This window comes from Patagioenas fasciata, chromosome 1 (assembly GCF_037038585.1).
Source record: "Patagioenas fasciata isolate bPatFas1 chromosome 1, bPatFas1.hap1, whole genome shotgun sequence".
NCBI lineage: Eukaryota > Metazoa > Chordata > Aves > Columbiformes > Columbidae > Patagioenas > Patagioenas fasciata.
Window position 1 is genome coordinate 23,781,895 of NC_092520.1, and position 19,622 is coordinate 23,801,516.

The 19,622-nt window shown below is 43.8% G+C and overlaps 1 protein-coding gene across 3 annotated transcripts in view; it reads right to left on the bottom strand.

The window, feature by feature from the left end:
- Positions 1-19,622, bottom strand: part of FLT1 (fms related receptor tyrosine kinase 1) — a 119,372-nt gene that overhangs the window by 21,204 nt on the left and 78,546 nt on the right. For all 3 annotated transcript variants that reach the window (XM_065830275.2, XM_071804556.1, XM_071804549.1), the window contains exons 14-17: positions 18,338-18,484; positions 13,304-13,435; positions 7,199-7,305; positions 3,830-3,968 (exon numbers count right to left, since the gene is read on the bottom strand). In XM_065830275.2, coding sequence (XP_065686347.2) covers positions 3,830-3,968; positions 7,199-7,305; positions 13,304-13,435; positions 18,338-18,484 — 525 coding nt within the window. The remainder of the gene's footprint in view (positions 1-3,829; positions 3,969-7,198; positions 7,306-13,303; positions 13,436-18,337; positions 18,485-19,622) is intronic.

The following is a 19,622-nucleotide window of genomic DNA, read 5'->3' on the forward strand; positions in this document are numbered from 1 at the left end:
ATAGCAGAAGACTTTGTGATGTAGAGGAGAAGAGCAGAAAATGAAGGCCAGCTTTTCATACAAAAGTAAAGGAAAACGTGTACCATATATTTATTTCTCAGATAGGCACTTATGACACAGCCATTTCCATAGAACCATTTCCTTTTTCTGTGGTGAGCATCTGTTTAACTAGCTCTCACTTGCACATCTACCTTGTTGATGCCTAAAGCTACAGGAGAGATTAATTCCACCCACACACTCAGAGGCAGAGAAAAAGAGCTGATGTCAGTTCTAAATTAAATTAAATAAGTACTACTTTTTACATGTGTATCCCATTTCTAAACTGGAATTCTCAGTATGTCTGTCAGTAGAAGCAAACAGCATATGTCATCAAAACGATGGAAACATTTAGTGGAATACACTAAACCAAAAACAACCCCATACATTTATTTCTCCCCTAGACATGCAGAAATGTTGTATTTTTTACAGAAAAAAAAAAAACAAAACCAAACCAAAACAAACCAAACCAAACCAAAAACATAAAGAACTTAATTTGGATGGATGAAAAGCATCAACAGACTGAGCCTTGGTGTGTGAAGGGTTCAGAATCTGACACAAAAATACAAGTGAATCCGTGTATATCTTTGGAATTCTACAGTCCCCTTTTTCAGTTACTGCATATATCAGATGTATAAGGGAAGGAACATTAACATTGTCTCGTTTTTCTCAGTGAATTGATGTTCTTAGTTCTTAATGTATTGACTGTTGGTGGTTTCTACAAGATGAAGTTGCAGTTTGAGGTCCTGTAAAACCCCTCGTACCTTTTTTCAATCCATAGCTTTAATCTGTTTCCATCACTGTTAACTCACTTCCCACATGAAGATAACCTACTTAGTCACCTCTTGGAAAAAGTACCTGTTAGCTCATAAAGCTACACAAAACTGCTAACCTTTCATAAAGGAGAATGAACACTGGAAACAACACTTCCTTCTCTAAACAACGATTGTGTTTTAACGGGAAACTGTAATAAGACTTGATGTTTTAGCCTTTGTTACTCTCCTATTGTTTGTACCACACTAAATGTTAGTGCAGAATCAGGATGCTTTAACTTTTCACAGCACAGGTCGAACTCAACAGTTTAGTATGTGCAATTGTGTCTATAACACTAACAGGTTGTATTTGCAAAAGCCCCTTATGTTGACACAAAAGGTAATTACAAAATTATTAAATAACATGATCAAACAGAGGAATATCATGTTACCCAACCATTTGAGCCGTCATCTTGTCACAGTCCTCAAGCAGCTACAGTGGCCACGTTTGGGGTAATGCTCAGCTGTGACATGTTGCAACATCTATAACCAGACCAAGGAATCAAAATGCTCTACTTAAATGTTCAGCACTTGACTTTGGTTTTCTGGGGCAATTCAGAACCTAATAAAGTGAACGTAGCCAAGGAGTCACAGTAAAGGAGTTTTGGATCAGAAGATTTCCATTTTAGTCCCATTTTAACAAGGTGCTTCAAGCATATGAGCTGCTGGACTGGGGTATCAGCAAGCAACACTTGCAGACACCACTCTCCTTGTATGCCAGAAGGCAGAGGCCCAAAGCCATGTTTTCTTCTCGGGTCCTCTGCTGCAGTTTGAGTCATTTGGGTTTTCCCCTATATGGCTTCATATTTTCCATTCTGTTATGTACTACAGCTCTGCACATGAAGGAGAACAGAAAGGGTTCTGCTGGGTGTCAGTGCTACGGGCTTGCAGAGCACAGTGAGGAGCAGAGTTCAGGAAAACATCTAACACTGGTGTGTTTGACGTAGCACCCGAGACATGGCAACACTCCCTCCAGGTCTTGCACCACAGCATCAGCGGTGTGTGTCTTCTCATAGATTAGGAAGGTCAAGGCCAAGATTTAAGTGAGAAATACATGATAGCTCACCCAACACTTATGTTGGACTGCAACGTTATCGCCATCCACACCGACAGTGATTTATAGCACCTGTGTTTTTCTGCCTAAAGAAAAGATGACATTTTGCTCTCAGTCAGACTAATGTACACTGAATGTTAATTATCGTGACTTTGGTGGTGCCCGTATGAAATTTCCTGTAACATCTGTAGCTCTTACAGATGAAGGGGGAGTCCTGTTATATAAGTATTGCATCGCAGCCGTGGGCTGCATGTATGTGTGTTGGACGAATGCACAGAGAAGGACACGCGGGCTGAAAGGAGAGACTTATTTGCAAATGTTATAATAAGTACATAACTTGAAGGATAAGTAGGTGGAAAGAGAAAAACTGACATATCTGATGCTGGAAGGGGTTGCATTTCTAAGTGAAAATATTTTTTAAAAAACATAGAAGCGCATTTTGTGTTTGTGAGACACTAACCCTTGGAGGCTGCCAAGGTTACTCAAAGACTGAGCCAACTGCCATGTAAGCAGGACTCCCACTGAGCTAATCGAGCATACTGCACATACCCAACTTCTCTGAATCTGGTTCGTTGTTGGCATTCTTTATTCGTTTACACCAGCTCTTCCACTTTTAACTCATTCTATGGGCACCATTCCTTACCTCCAGAGTCCAAACATCAACCCTACAAAACATGGGGTTTTCCTTGGTGTTTACAGTCCACTTCTGCTTATTTCTTTCCATGGGGTTTATATACAAATAAAGCATCACATAAACCAGTGATCACATTGTCTGCACATGAAGTTCTTATTCCATCATTGTAAGAACACTATTTGAAGATTGAAGACACTCCAGCAGAAGGTTATGTTTCAGCATTCCCAGAATTGTGTGTGACAATTACAAATTGCTAGCAATGTATTTCAGCTGTGCTTATCCACATCTGGTCACCTTGTGACTTATTGTAAGAGAATTAAGCGTGATCCTAATTGTATGCGTGTTTTAATCACTCTCTGTCCCTGATCCCGCAAGGACAGAAGGAATATGCTACAGCTCCTAGCTAAAATGAAGGGATTTTCTAGCCCTTGCCATAGGACAAATTTAATGCTGAAAGAACAAACAGCACTATAGGAACAGGCTGAGATCACTGATATGCTAAGGCTGAGCCTCTTGTTAAAACCTGTGTGGTTTCCAGAGGGATTCCTCAACTTCAAAACCTAGTGCCTACCCTCCTGCCCCCCTTGCCAGCCTCACAATAGGCTAAGCACGTAAGGAATGCTCCCAAACCCACATATTTCACTGAGGTATCTGTAGGTGAGGTAGCTGCAGGTTCAAAGTTTCTGAAGATATTAATTAATTTCTGTGTGGACTAAACTGTCAAATTCTTGCATTTGCAGTGCACGAACAGGAATGTTTATAAATCAGCAGCACAGAAGGAAAATGTGGAGAGTGTGCTGGTTAGAAGAGGAAAGAGGGAAACAGGGAGGGGTAGAGGGTGTACTGTGAGTACCCATTTCTCCATAGTTTTTTTGCCAGATTAGCACATAACCAGGTTACAAGGGAAGAAAATTACAGTAAATGCCAAAGGTCAGCCTCCTGAATCTAGAGAGAGAATCATCCAAGTCAGCAGTCTGATTGGGAAGCTTTTGATTGCCCTTTTTTTCTGTTGTGGTTTAAGTAAATCAGTCTGCAAAAAATAGAGTGCAACACTATTTTCTGTATTTTAGTTCCCTTACATGGAGTCAAAAATATACACCTGTAAACTCAGCTAGAGACAGTCAGTCCTAAATGCTGTCAGTCACGGACCAGGGTAGTTGGTATGGAATAGTTTACACTGAACCTGGCAGTACATTGGACTGCATGTCTAAAACACACCCCCTCTCCTCCTTATCTGTTCAAGTACATCTCATTCAATCACTGCAAACCCAGCACGAAGCATGCCACCATTACCTAGTTTAAGCCTTTCCCTTGCAATCTCCCACTTGCTGGCATCGTAAGGCAGACGTTCACATTGCTCATCTAAGGGGACTTCGTCAGGATCCATTATGATTGACAGGTAATGATTGGTCTTCATTTCGGAGGAATAAGGCTAGAAAACAAAGAATATAGAAAAATGTAAAAAAGGTTAATGATATCTGTCAACATCTTCCTGTTTGGATCAAGGTTTTCAAGTCAATTCTGTCCACGGGGCTGTGTGTTTCACAGTCCAATAGATGGTTTGAGTAAGCACTCTTTGTATTTTTTAAATATTGCAACACTTTTTATATAAAAGAAACTCTGTTCTTTAGCTTTGCTCATATGTGACATATCGGTTTCTTCAATGAAATCTGTGTGCATCTATATTAACTTATGGTGCTATGATATGGGCCCTCTGCACAGTCAAGAGAAATATTTTCAGAAAATGACTAAACATTGCTGATAAAAATAGCTTTCCTTCATGACTGCACAAAGCAAGAAATGGCCATACGCAACAGATGAAGTTCAACTGCCAGTGTTTATTTTTTCCATATACCTGGCAAAGATAGATTGTATGTGGTTAGAAGTTGTGCAAGACTAATCATCAGGAGACTAGATGTTATCCATTTCAGAAACTGTTTACAAATATTCAGAATTTTTTATTTCCTTGGTATCATTTCTGAAAAATTTACTGAAAATATTTGAGTTTGGAGGAATTCATAAACAGCCAGACACAAACACATAGTTTACAACACAGAATTTTGAATGAATTTGCCAGGAGTTCCGTTTCTACCATCCAATAAATTATCCACTTTAAATGAGAAATGTAAAGGAAGGTGAACCTCATCTCAAAGTTTTCTGCAGTCCATCCATTTTGAAGCATCTTTTCCTTCAAAGAGAACCTAGATTGCCACTGTAATCCACTGGACTTGACACAGGAGCAGTTCTATTTCTCTATATATTTATATATACTTATATATAATTACACATACCCATTTATATCTATATGTATTTTATATACCTGTTTTACATACCGATATAAAAGGTCTAGTGTTTGTTCTAGTTTCCTGGCTATTAGTTGGAATTTATGGAAAATCTGTTGAACTGAGACTCTTCATGTTGCTTTTCCTAAACTCACAGAAACAGCACATGGGCACATGCACAAACACACAGACAGATCTACATATTCTTTTGTTGTTGCTTCAATTGCTTCCTGTGACTTTCAGCTTTCTTCCTCTGCAGCCTGGAAATATGTTCCTAACACATGCTTTTCCAGGCCTCTGTTTAAAAGGCTGTGTATGCTTTCATTACAAACGTAACTCCACTAGGATGACAAAAGCTAATAGTTGCTCTTTTAGTTGCCTTTCACCCTATCAAGTACATAAGAGGGTTAGTCCCAAGAACAATTACACTGATAGCATGCTTGGGGAAAATTCAGGAGGCATAAAGCCTGGCTCCAAACCACCCTCTGACCCTGGGCCGGACATAAGTGAGTGGGATATGGATAGAAAGAGAAGTGTGTGTGGTGCTCCAAAAAGAAGAGTTCTTGGTAGAGATGTGTGTACCGGACTGCTCTTACCAGTCTCTTTACAAGAGCTTTTAAATTGATCCATCCCAGAAAAAGCAACAGGGGAGTGGGAAGGTTCAGAGAGCTTCCTATGTTTCCTTATTCAGGTGCTTTGAAAACCAAATCTTTGGCCCCATTAGAGATTTGAAACAACATTTTGAATCATGAAGAATTGTTAACTATATCATTCATTTTTGTGTAATAGACAGGCTTTAAGAAAATGCTCTCAGAGAGAATAAAAGTATTTTTCCCTGGTGAGGCAACATAATTTGTATATGAAATTAATTTAGAGTTAATTCCAGACATAAATCCTTGAGAGTGCAAGTTTGTAATAGAAACACAGAGAAGACCATAAACATAGATGAACACTAGCTGGAAAGGCTCATCTGAAAAGGAGCCTTCCCATGTCATCTAATTAATGTTCCTTGTTCTACAGCAACAATGTGGGGTTTTTTTGCTATCTTTTAACACTCTAACAAGAGAATGTCACGTTTTGGTGGCATAAGAAAAAAAAATCTGCAACCCTTTACTCCTTTTAAAAAAGTTATGTTTTTCCAAGATTTTGCAGGCATGTTATGAATTGCTTCACCATTACTGGTGAGCAGTCAGAACTGGTCTCACTTGCTTTGTTATTTCTCTATAGCTACAAAGTTTCTCCACAGCTTCAGCTCACATCTACTTTTCTTTCTCCCCAAACTCCCTTGCATTTCTCCTTACAAAAGTTTGTCAGTAGCAAGGCAGGCAGAGTGACTGCTGCTATGCCAGCCTAGTTTCGAGGTCTGGTCCTGCATTCCCACCAGTCAATAGAAGTCCTTAGTGTAAAACCTCAGATACAGGCAGGCCTGAAAACAGGTTGAGGTAGGATGATTTGGTGGGCTGCAATCAACCTTTAGCAGTCATCACGGAGCTTGGCCAGCTGGAACATGCCCAGCTATGGTGGCTGTGAGCTGACCCTGGTGGCACCACGCCGTGGTACCTCCTGGGCTGGGGGCAGCTGGTGCTCAGCACTTCAGTGGTGTGGGAGTCAGGGGAGGGGGTCGAGCAGCCATTCTTCCTCTCATGTCCTGCAGTGCCCTCATGGCCCCAATACCCCCCTTCCCTCAAATACATCTGCTCCTCCAAGTTGCTCTGAGATCTTTCTGCACTACTGAAGAACAGCTTATGAGAGCTGCTGTGGTTTAACTTGCACACACCATGCAACCCAGATGTGGTGCTATCAGCACAAAGGGGCTTTAAACCATCACAGTCAGGCTTGGACAAGAAGGGTCAGCTGCACAGGCAGTTAACTTTATCATGCTGATACAGGATCATCTGCTCTAGAGGCTGTGCCACCAAAAGTACTTCAGTAAAATATCACTTTGGAAGTGATGTAATTGTAGCAGACATTGTGTGCAAACCAGACCTCAGCGCCCTCTGTGAAGATCTGTCATTACCACTCACTCAGATCTTCAAAGACATTAAGATGCCAAAGCCTCACAGCCTGTAAGGGAAGGGAGATGCCTTTGGTGGGAGCCAGGCACCCAAATGCTTGTGATTCTCGGATCCTTGCTCCCACCCAGGCTTTGCTTCTTGGCTTACTCATGCTCAGCCTTGCTAGTCACAGTTCCCTGGGCACCTATCAGCAGCCTGGATATTGCACAAGGAACAAAGGTGAGCAGTAAGTGAATTGGATTATTATTAATTTTTTTTCTTTTTCTAAACTTAGCAATCCCAGTGACCTGAGAAGGATTTTCTAGCATGAGCAAAGGCTGGTAAGGAGAGGCAGGTGTCACCGGGATATCCCTGTCCATTCTTACCCTCTTCAGCTTGCGAATGAAGAGGGTCAACAGCAGCCAGAAGAGTGTTGCAGCCACACAGGTGCAGGTCAGGGTTATTAGCTCCAGGTTTGACCTCTCTGATGTGCCTGGGAATATCAAGAGAAAAAAACATTTTAAAAAATGACCTGCAAAGCAAGGGCACTTTAAGTTTCTTCGCCATTAAAGTAAAATACCAGGAAGAACCAGCTTCTTTTCAATGGAGTATTAATCTCTGTTTGCATTGGCTCAAAGAACCTGGAAAAAAAAAGGGTACCCACAACAAAGTTGTTTTATTGAACACGGCAAAATTGCATTCAATCCGTCCATAAGTTTTTCAGTAAAAAGTCAGCTCTTCTTTGGGGTGCAGGAGGCAAAGTAAACCAGGTTGAGGATGGTCAGTCACATAGTAATTCACTTTTGAGGTGGAAACTCAGTTGCAGGGTATTTTTAGCCAAATTTTCTCTGTGTGAGAATGTGTGTGGGCCTGTGCGTGCAGTTTCACGCCCCCCCCACACACAACAGTGAAACCCATCTGGCCAAGCTCACATCCAAGAGAGGAGCAGAGGTCTCAAAAACACTCCCTCCCCAGCAGCCTTGGGAGAGGAGGGGTCTGCACGGAGAGGACAGCTCTGCTGGTCCTTCCCTGAGGGCAATGCCATGGTGTAAGAGCTGCTGCTAACATGCAGGAGAAGCTCCAGGGAGCACTTGTGTAGACACCAGTGAATACAGGTATGACTTGGAGCATGCTGTGGTGCCACTGCTTAGTTTTTACTGTCCAGGACGTCTGATGCCTTTCCTTGGGCAACACACCTGCTCTGTCTCAACTCAGTGAGCTCTTCCACGCAGATGGCTGAGCCCTGCAGGTTTCAGCTCGAACCTTGCAGTGCTGGAAACCCACCAGCCCTCACCAAAAACCTTGCTGGGGGAGAGCTGGAGGCTCCCTTGGAGGTTTGTGATGCAGCCAGCAGGATTCCAGGAGCCTGGATGGATCCAGTCTGGCATCTGTGAGCTCAGCTCATGCAAAACATGGCATGGGAGTCCTGAGCCCCATTCCCACTGGACAGAAACCTTGGGCATAGGGCTTAGTGCTCCCTCCAACCTGCAGTTCTGCCAGGCTCTGTGCCTGTGGGTCTCCTGTCGGTCACACTAGCAGCATGGGGCCAGGATCCCCCAGGGGACATGGGACTCTCTCCTTCCCCAGCAGCACCTCACAGAACCCATCTGGTAGGGAGCTGGAAGAGCTCTCTAAACCAAGGAACAGATTAAGTACAGAAAGTGAAAAACAAAAACAACAGTGACTGAAAACAAGGCAGCAAGAAAACATGAACATTAGAAATCTGGAGAGTATTAGAGCGCATAGAGAGATCTTTAAAAAAAAAAAGCACAAATAAAATTCACTTCAGACTGCTACTTAGGGACTCATCAACTGATTTCAGAGTGGTCTGTTTTGCAGATCCTGTGATTGTATCAAAATACCACACTTCCCACAATACGTTTTCCATCTGATTGGTAGCAAATGCAAAATACCTCCTCATGCTCTGCCTCTTATTCTGATACACCCTCCACAGAGAGAAAATGAGAGGACAAGAAGAAATAATTCTAAACATGATCTCACAGTAGTTTTGTCAACTGCACTTGCAGCAGTTTCAGACCCTGAACAACTTGGTGTTACTCCTGACACATGAAAAAGGGATGATTGATGTCTCACTGGTGGGCTTACTAGGTAATCCAGCAGGATGTGCTGCCTGGTTTTAGGCAAAGCTACAGAGCTTTGTTCAAAGGTTGAATTCCTTCCTGTAGCTGTAGCTTAACTAGCATAACATCTTCCCTCTCTAAAGATGATAATCAGATTTGTGTTTGTACCCTATATCTATGATTCCTCTGGCATGTCCATTCTGGAGATTTGAGGATAAAGCTCACTCAAGAAAAATACAACTGCAACCAGAAATTGAGATATAAAATACCTATTTATCCAAAATACTAGGAGTGTTAATTTATCACAAATATTTTTTAAAGGCTTGATTGAGATATGGGACATAGTGATGGCATAAATTGTACAGCCCAGTGCATCAGGCTTTCCCTTTACATATGGATACTCTCCTCTTGCTTCTGAGCAGCACCCATCCAGATGGTAATAGCTTCTGACATTTATTCAGCAGAACCTAGAGGGGCTGAAGGTTCATTTGTTGCCACTGTAACATATGGTGGGTCTCAGAAAACCCCATGAGGCATTATACAGCCAGCCCTGGGGTGGAAGGCAGCAGCTCCCTAATCATTAACGTTTGCTGCCCAGGAGTTAGCGAAGAGATGCAAAGGTAATGTCTTTGAAATGTCCGAATGAATTCAGGCAACCAGAAAGCATTTTTCCAGGCTGGAGCTGAGTAGGGTTATCAAATGCCAGATTCCTAGTCTTGCTAAAAACCTTGCAGCCAGAGCTCGTTGACTACCTCTAGGCTGGGCAGGAAAAGGCTTGATTTGAGGCAGAACAGACAGGAACACTCAGAAAAGAGTTTAGGATTAGCAGTTTGGAGAGGCTGTAAGCAAGACTAAGACTAAGACTAAGACTAAGACTAAGACTAAGACTAAGACTAAGACTAAGACTAAGACTAAGACTAAGACTTTGCCCAATAGCCCAAGATTTCTGTCTCCCCCCTATGCCCCTTCCAGAACTTTACCCACCAGGTCACCTCATTAGACACAAACTTTCCCCCATGTGCAGCTCTGCCCCACCTGCCTGACTCGCTGAAGCAAGCAGCTGCCCCCTTTCTGCCTCAGAGCCCCTCTGAAAGCCCCCCAGCACCATCCTGTGTCTCTGCAATGCTACAGAGGGGTGACAGAAGAAATGCAGGAGCTTCTCTCTCTCAGCAGTGACAGGTGCCACCAGGACCGTGCAGGCATGTAGGGATAAGAGCCTGGACTAACACACTGACCCCTCCAGGCTCAAGCTCAAACCTTGGACTGGCATGGGCTCTGTCATAAGGATGTCAGCTCTAAACACTGAGGTACAGTTCTGTGTCAGGTGTCAATCAGGGAAAAAGCAATGCCTGGGGCACCACCACCACTGCTGTACCCAAAGCATCCTTCACCTCTACACGAAAGTGACCTACTCTTCTCAATCCATGTGATCCCGTGGTCATGGCAGTGCAGCACTGCAATGGGTGATCAGAGGTGCTGAGGAATTCCAATACTTGGAAGTTTTCGTGACTTGGCCAGACAAAGCCATCACTGACTGGATGTGGTGTTAGTGATGATCTTTATTTGAGCTGAGGATGAACTAGGAACCTCCAGGACTCCATTCCAACCCCCTTTTGTGGTTGTCTGAGGTAACAAGAGTCTAAGTGTCCTCTGATGTTCGCCTTTTCTCTTATAGTCACCCACATAACCCAGGCTGAACCTCCTTCAGTAGCCAAGGGAATTCCAGTTAAACTTCATGGAAATGTTCCTGATGACTTCAGAGTCAAAGTGACCCAAAAAGCACAACATACAATATGAAGCCGGAAAAACAGATAGAGAGATAAATAGATAGACAGATAGATAGAAAAACAGTAATTTAAAAAGGAAATACCCATGTTATAGTGTCTGAATAGTCCAGTGAATGCTTAATAAATGTGATATTTTCCTTTTCATCAGCAGGGATGACATTAAGTTATCAAGAATCAACTTTAAGACAGTGCATGTTGCTGTATTCATTTGCTTGTTATACATCCAGATTTCAGTGAGCATGATCTGTAAAAGAGGCTCCTTCCTTCCTCAATACATCCCCTTCAAATGGTGAAGCCTCTCTGCAACTAGCTAAATTGCTGGCTCCCCTAAGAGTGGGTGCGAGGGTCCCCAGGAGAAGCAGGGCAAGGCTTTCATGGCAAGTTGTCCACTCTGTCGACGGGGTGACCCCCGAAAGAGAGCTGCCCAAGACAGCTTGTGTTGCCCCTGTGCCCAGCAGCTTGTGTGCCCAGGCTTTCCAGGGCACACTCCCCTCTGCCTGCTGGGTGCTCTGGCAGCCAATGGCTGTTCCCATTCCAGTGTTTCAGATTCACTGCCTCTTCAGTTCCTCAGCCAAGAGCAAGTGGACAGTTTGCTCTGACATGTCCACAAATGTAGCCCCTCTCCTGCTCAGACAACCCAGCAAGCGTGGCTTCCAAACCAAACACGGGCTGTGTTTATTTAAAGATGGCCCTTTGATTCCACCATCCATTCATCCATTTCAGATACAAAAATAACACATTGTTTTATCTGTGAGTATAAGAATGTTTTTTCAGAGGAAATAAAGAGAGCAGACAGTTTCCTTCCTGACTCATTCACAAGCTACATTTCCAATCGGCTAAACACGGCCATCGACATGAGATGTTGCTTCGCTCCCTTTGATATGCAGCTCTGAGAGCCACCAGGATGGAAGGAGGGCTTTGGTGCTCACAGTGGCAATCTGAATCTACATTTCTCTAAAAGATAAGCAAGTGGCAAAGCCTAGGAAGAGCCCCATGTTTAAGCCCTGATCTCATCCCTACAGGCTCAAGGATGCGGTGAGGGTCAGCTGTCCCCTAGGAGAGGGACAGACACTTCATATCAGTGTAAGAATGAGTGAAACGAGTGAAAAAAAATGCCTTTATCACAGTATATAAGACAAAATCTCTGTCTTTCTCATCCGGTCTCAAAGCTATACCTTTTAATATAGTAGTCTTAATCTCCTGCTTATTTTAGTGCTCCCATAGGAGTCATAAAAGAACATTGCCAGTGGTCCCTCAGGACATGTAATCAGAGAAGAAGCCGCCCTGGTGGCTCTCTTTTCTCTCCTCTGGATCATGTACTAGGAGATATGGCTCCCTAGAAGCCATCTGACAGACTGCTTGTGGTTGTAATAAATAGCCAAGGTACAACTTTAAAAATCAATACAATAATTAATTACATTTTCCAGGACTATCAATTAGTAGTATGCATTGGACAGCAAGCACTTGGGCACAAGTTATTCTTTTAGCTATTATAGAAGCCATACAACCCTTAGCATTATTCATCAGAAGATAGGTTTTAACTCCTTGATTATATAAGTTAGGCCAGCCCACATGTACCTATACTTGTCCCTCACCTTTTAAAGCAAAAGCATCGTTGTTTCATCAGTAATCACTATTATTAACTGAGACTGCTAACACACTCATGGTAGAAAATCAATATTGATTTACTAGCTGTGACTGTCTTCCGCTGTAGGGTAGTATCCAAATACTCAGTAGTGTTCACGTGCATTTAGTAATTTTATGAGAACATCCACAAAGACATAATGCCTGTCTGAGAGTACTGGTGGTAACCAAGTTGTTTTCTGTAAAGAGAAACTAAATGCATTTAGGACTATTTACTTAACACATGAGATCCATAAGGCAGGTTACGTCAAATTCAATTTATCCATGGCACTGACCTATATGGAGAATGTCAACCTGCTTCTCTTGTCTCATAATGTATGAACCAAACGGGTATTAAATGAAACTGAAAAATCACTGAATAAACTTTATTTTTATGCAATGTAAAATTCCTTGATAGAAGTCACTGCCACAGGCCTGAGTCAAGCTTGGCAGAAAGCAGAACAAAGCTGGACATTTAAATGAATAGCAAAATAGCTCAATAATGGTTACAGAAATAACTAGATCATACCTACTTGTTACAAGTATCTTTGAAAATGCATGTGTAGCTACTGCTAGGCTAAAATCTTCTAGTCTGACTGGGCTGTTCACTTTACATTGAAAATAAACAAAAGAAAATATCCCAGGCCTTTAATTTCAATTGAATTAACCTGAAATGGGAAAACGGGTGGGTATGAGAGTGTTCCTTACTCTGTTTTTCGTTTGTTTTGATGATACTAAATTTACATTTGTCTTCCACCCTGACCTGATCTTTGCTGGGTTGAAGCAATTCTTCTTTCTAGTTCAGTGTAAACATGCTCTGAGTTAGCATTTCCTGATGGGCTTCCTTTCCAACCTGGTACGCTTCCCTTGCTAGGACTTCCTTCAAATTGCTGCCTTCAGAGATGATCACATGAGCCCTAGGTCATACCCTCGCCCTTCCAACCTGAGTAGGAATATCACCCTAGCAAGCTTGCTCTTCCCATTTAATGTCATGCTTTACCTTGTACTGTGACATATGCTGCACTCTCCACGGAACCTTTTAAGTTGGTGGCTATGCACTGATAAAGTCCTTCATCCTCCTCTTTTACTCTTTCAATAAACAGCATTCGGCTTCCGGGCCCTAAAATTATTCCTGTGAAATGAAATATTTTGCAATGAGAGGGAGCCAGGATATAAACAAAAACAGGCCCTTGTGTAATAATATCTGCTTCAAGTTCTTCTCAAAAGAAATGAGCCGCAGACTGCACAGCACAATGTTATCTGCAGGAAAGCCAAATATACTTGGATGTTTTGGGAATCTTTTGGAAATCAGTGTTTACAAAGCACTTTTGTGAGTGAAAAAGCTCAGCCTAAGGGAATACTCTTGGGAGCACTTGTTGTCATGTGTATTGATTAGGACTGTGCCTAGACTTGCATCCAAGTGAGTTCTTCAGCATGCCTCCAACTTTTGGAAAATGGGTGGTCTGATTACTTATTGGATCAGGTCTGCACCAGAAGCAGCTCAAGCTTAGAGCACTTCCAAGATGCAACTGTATGTGTCCACACTGGACTTATGGGCAGCAGACTCGCTCCAAATCTTTGCTTGTCCATGTGGCATGGGACGATGGGCCCCTTCGCAGAAGGACCTCAGCTCGTGCAGAGAGGTCCCATGAGGTGCACCCTAAAATGTAGGAGTTACCTGAAGTCTTCAATGTCTTGTTTATTCCAGCTAGGTAAACACAGAAGCCAGTCTGGACAATACTGCAGCAAGTAAGGAAGAGTCAGGGAGCAGATTTGGTCTCAGGACTGCCTTCAGGGCACCACATAGCCAGGAAATGTGCACTCAAGTGTGTTTGGTTCTGTCAGAACTACTGTCTTACCAAAACGTGTTTCAGGCACCAACCCTGTTTCCCCCAAAATAAGACCTACCCTGAAAATAAGCCCTAGCATGATTTTTCAGAATTTTTGAGGATGCTCAAAATATAAGCTCTACTCCAAAAATGAACCCTAGTTACAGTTCATTAAAAACATCTATTTAAATGTTGTCCAGGCAGCTATACATGTAAAAAAGTAATAAGTTTTGGAGCAAAAATTAATATAAGACCCTGTCTATTTTAGGGGAAACAGGGTAACTAAAGTGCTCTGATCTACCCACTAGAGACATCATCCTGGCTCCTAAATGTCGTTGTTCCATTACACTCACGTTAGACACATAACATTCATGTTAGAAGACAGTGTTAGTAACATACATTTCAACCATGTGGTCACTGTAAAGCTTCATGGAATCTGGCTCTAGATTAAATTTAGTGCCCATGCTGCAGGTCTGCACAGACTTCTAACTTTTTTGGAGAAATTCTCAGTGTTTTTCCCAGTTGCTTTTATTCACGCTATAGTAATTTCCAATAACACAGGACAGAACCTTAAACACAAACCTTCTAAAACAGTGCTATTGAAGAACACATTTAGGATTCAAGTTCATATAGACCAAATCACTTTGAACATTTTTTGCTGAGCCTGTAACACTAGCTCATTGTGTGCTTCTGATCCAAATGTGGATAAACTCCCATGAGAAAGGTTTTGCCTTTTCCCCATCATTCATCGTCACCTGAAATCTCCAAGGAACACTTCCGTGACTACGGTGCGATCAAAGCTGGACATGTAGCATTAGCTGATATCTGAAGGCACATTCTGGACATAGCAGTAAATATCACAGTATCACAGTATGTTTGGGATTGGAAGGGACCTCAAAAGATCATCTAGTCCAATCCCCCTGCTGGAGCAGGAACGCCTAGGTGAGGTCGCACAGGAATGTGTCCAGGCGGGCTTTGAATGTCTCCAGGGAAGGAGACTCCACAACCCCCCTGGGCAGCCTGTTCCAGTGCTCTGTTACCCTCACTGAGAAGAAGTTCTTTCTCAAATTTAAGTGGAACCTCTTGTGTTCCAGCTTGATCCCATTGCCCCTTGTCCTATCATTGTTTGCCACTGAGAAGAGCCTGACTCCATCCTCGTGGCACTCATCCTTTATATATTTATAAACATTAATAAGGTCACCCCTCAGTCTCCTCTTCTCCAAACTAAAGAGCCCCAGCTCCCTCAGCCTTTCTTCATAAGGGAGATGCTCCACTCCCTTAATCATCTTTGTTGCCCTACGCTGGACCCTCTCCAGCAGTTCCCTGTCCTTCTTGAACTGAGGGGCCCAGAACTGAACACAATATTCCAGATGGGGTCTCACCAGGGCGGAGTAGAGGGGAAGGAGGACCTCTCTCGATCTACTGACCACCCCCCTTGTAATACACCCAAGGATGCCATTAGCCTTCCTGGCCACAAGGGCACAGTGCTGGCTCATGGTCATCCTGTTGTCCACCAGGACCCCCAGGTCCCTTTCCCCTACACTGCTCTCTAATAGGCCATTCCCCAACCTATACTGGAACTTGGGATTGTTCCTGCCCAGATGCAGGACTCTACACTTTCCCTTGTTAAATTCCATCAGGTTATCCCCCGCCCAACTCTCCAGCCTGTCCAGGTCCCACTGGATGGCAGCACAGCCTTCTGGCGTGTCAGCCACTCCTCCCAGCTTAGTGTCATCAGCAAACTTGCTGATAGTACACTCAATTCCCTCGTCTAAATCATTAATGAATATATTGAATAATATTGGCCCCAGTACTGACCCCTGAGGCACTCCACTAGATACTGGCCTCCTACTGGACTCCGCACCATTGACCACCACTCTCTGGCTTCTCTCTTTAAGCCAGTTTGCAAGCCACCTCACTACTCTATTGTCTAGACCACACCTCCTCAATTTAGCTGTGAGGATGCTGTGAGGGACTGTGTCAAAGGCTTTATTGAAGTCAAGGTAGACCACATCCACCGCTCTGCCATCATCCATCCACCTTGTTACATTCTCGTAAAAGGCTATGAGGTTGGTCAAGCATGACTTACCCTTGGTAAAGCCATGCTGACTGCCCCTAATGACCCTCTTATCCCTGATGTGCCTTGAGATGACACCAAGGATAAGCTGTTCCATTACTTTCCCAGGGACAGAGGTGAGGCTGACCGGTCTATAATTACCCAGGTCCTCCTTCTTGCCCTGTTTGAAGACCGAAGTGACATTTGCTTTCCTCCAGTCCTCGGGCACCTCTCCCATTTCCCAAGACTTGGCAAAAATGATGGATAGCGGTCTAGCAATGACCTCAGCCAGCTCCCTCAGCACCCGCGGATGCATCCCATCTGGACCCATGGATTTATGGACGTCCAGACTATTTAATTGTTCCCTAACCCAGTCCTCATCGACTAAAGCAAACTCCTCCATTGACCTGGCTTCATCCGGGGTCTCAGGGGTACAGGGTTCCCCAGGACAGAATCCAGCAGAGTAGACAGAGACAAAGAAGGCATTCAGCAATTCTGCCTTCTCTGTGTCTTCTGCCACCAGGGCACCCACCTCATTCATCAGTGGGCCTACATTGCCTCTGGTATTAGTTTTATCTGCTATGTATTTGAAAAAGTTCTTCTTGCTGTCCTTGACCCCTCTCACCAGCTGTAATTCTAAGGAGGCCTTGGCTACCCTAGCTGCCTTCCTGCATCCTCTAACAGCAGCCTTATATTCCTCCCAAGTGGCCAGTCCCTGCTTCCATGACCTGTAAACTCGCCTGTTCTGCTTGAGCATACCCAACAGATCCCTATTCAACCACACAGGTCTTCTGGCTCCCTTCCTCGACTTCCTACGTGTGGGGATGCTCTGATCCTGAGCATGGAAGAAGCAATCTCTGAATGCAATCCAGCTCTCTTGGGCCCCTTTTCCTTCAAGCAGTCTTGCCCATGGGATTTCCCCCAGCAATTGCTTGAAAAGGCCGAAATTAGCCCTGCCAAAGTCCAGGGTTGCAATTCTACTTGCTGTTCTGTTCCTGCCACACAAGATGCTGAACTCCACCATCTCGCGGTCACTGCAACCCAGGCAGCCCTCGACCTTTACTGCTTCGACCAGACCCTCTTTGTTAGTGAGGATGAGATCCAGCAGTGTACCTCTCCTGGTCGGCTCCTCCACCATCTGCATGAGGAAGTTATCATCAATGCACTGGAGGAACCTCCTGGACTGTGGCTGGCTGGCTGAATGGTCCTTCCAGCAAACATCAGGGAGGTTAAAATCACCCACAACAACCAGGGCCTGTGACTGTGAGGCCACTCTCAGCTGCGCATAGAAGGCCTCATCAACTTCCTCAGCCTGATCTGGTGGCCTGTAATAGACACCTACAACAGTATCACCCCTGCCAGCCTGTCCCTTGATCCTGACCCATACACTCTCAACTCGTTCCTCATCCGCTCCTGGGCAGAATTTAGTACATTGCAGTTGCTCTCTCACATAGAGAGCAACTCCACCACCACGCCTGGCTGGCCTGTCTTTCCTGAAAAGGGCGTAGCCATCCATGACCACATTCCAGTCACGTGAACTGTCCCACCACGTTTCTGTAATTGCCACCCAAAGTTTTCCTGTAGCTGCAACATGCCACCTGGGAAGCTGTTCCTTTCTGCTGCGTGAGACCTGAATTCCCCAAGCCATTGGCAGATGCATTTTGGTTTTAGAGACCCCAGGTAGGGAATTAGTCTGCTGGCTAGGCTGTGAACCTGGACCAGACTTTGCAAACCTGACCACAGACTCCTCCTGGTACTCCTACACACATCACACAAGCTTGGTTTTCTCCTGCCTAGCTATATGCTGGCCAAGACACCTGATCCTTAGGCTCCCTCTATAGTAAATGGAGAGAACGATGTTATTTTTTTTTCTGGAGATGACTCTTCTAAGATGTAAATTGAGAGGTATATTTTCCCCCACTGACTCCATAGAGGCCCCTTGTGCCTGCACAAGGCTGGCTGGGGTTTTGGAGTGAGACAGAATAACGTGGAGCACCTGTGTGGCTGCCTGCCTGCCTGCCTGTAACACCCAGGCAATATTCCTTCCTTACATCTCAGTATGGATGCCAGTGACCCTGCAAATGGCTACCTAAGGCAGATGAGCAAATAAAAAAGCTCTTAAAGGTAAGTGAGTACACAGAGCTCTCACCTGATTCTTGCTGTATTTCCTCATGGTTTTTAAACCAGGATATCTGGGGCTCGGGGATGCCACGAACCTGGCACTCCAACATGGCAGAGTTACTGGTGTTCACTGTCTGATCCATAAGGTGCCGAAGCAGGGCTGGTGCCTCTTGAGCTACAAGACAAAACGACACCTCCATTTTACATTCTTGTAACTGTGGGGGTTTAATTATCATCCCTACCAGTATGTTAATGATGTTAGAGATCGTTATGGCTGTACTACCAAACTAATTGTTTACAGATTTTATTAACTGTTCCAGTTTGCTTAAGAGAGTTTGGTATGTACAGAGTACTCCTGTTACTCAGCGATAGTGGGTTATGATGACTGATGAAGACCCAATGATGACTTTGTTTAAAAGATTTCTTCAGTTCCTTTACAAACCACATTGATTTACTGAAAGCAATGAGTTTCTGTGAAAGCTTTGAGGTTTTCACCATCAGGAGAAACAAACCATGACACCACAGTTTTTAATAATTAGCAGGACAGAGTGAGGGTCTTTGCATCACTAAGAGCACCATGCAGCTCTGTATGCCATGATACTCACAAAAGTGACTTGTATAATTTACTTACTTTAATGTGTATGCTTACAAATCATATTCAGTAAACTCACATCATTTAAACCCAAGAACCATAAGCACAAATTCATCACGTTACATGTTCCAAAGTCTTAATAAACTCTTCTACTTTTGCATTTCACATATTTGGCTGAACAGAAGAAGGTCTGGCCAAACCACACCACAGCCCACCTGCCAAAACTGCGTTGGTAAGAAACATGCCCGTGTCCTCCAGCAGCCCACAGCTGCTGGAAACCCTGATGGCAGGAGCTGAAGCAGAGTGCTAGCAGGCCACACAGCATAGCAACATTGCTCCTCTTTTATCTACTGAAATTCATATAAATGCAATGTAATAAAACATTTCCATAACAGTCAGTGATAATGACTACTGAAAGTGTATCTCGTTTGTTCTGCTTATGCTCAAGGGCCTCCCAGCCGAGCAGAAGGGCATTTCGAAAACACTCTATAAACATCATGTTAAAGTCATGCCTGAAAGAAGAAGCAAAACAGCAAATCTTTCTCATTTCAACCTTTTGCCACACCTTCCCCCATTTCATACAGAGCCACAGGCTGTTCTACATAAGATCAACATATTTGCAATGTTTATGCACATTGGATGGCAACATCTTTCTGTCATATTTGTGACTCTCACATTGTCTTTTTTGTTATTTTGGTCCCTTAAAAGCAATGATGAAGAA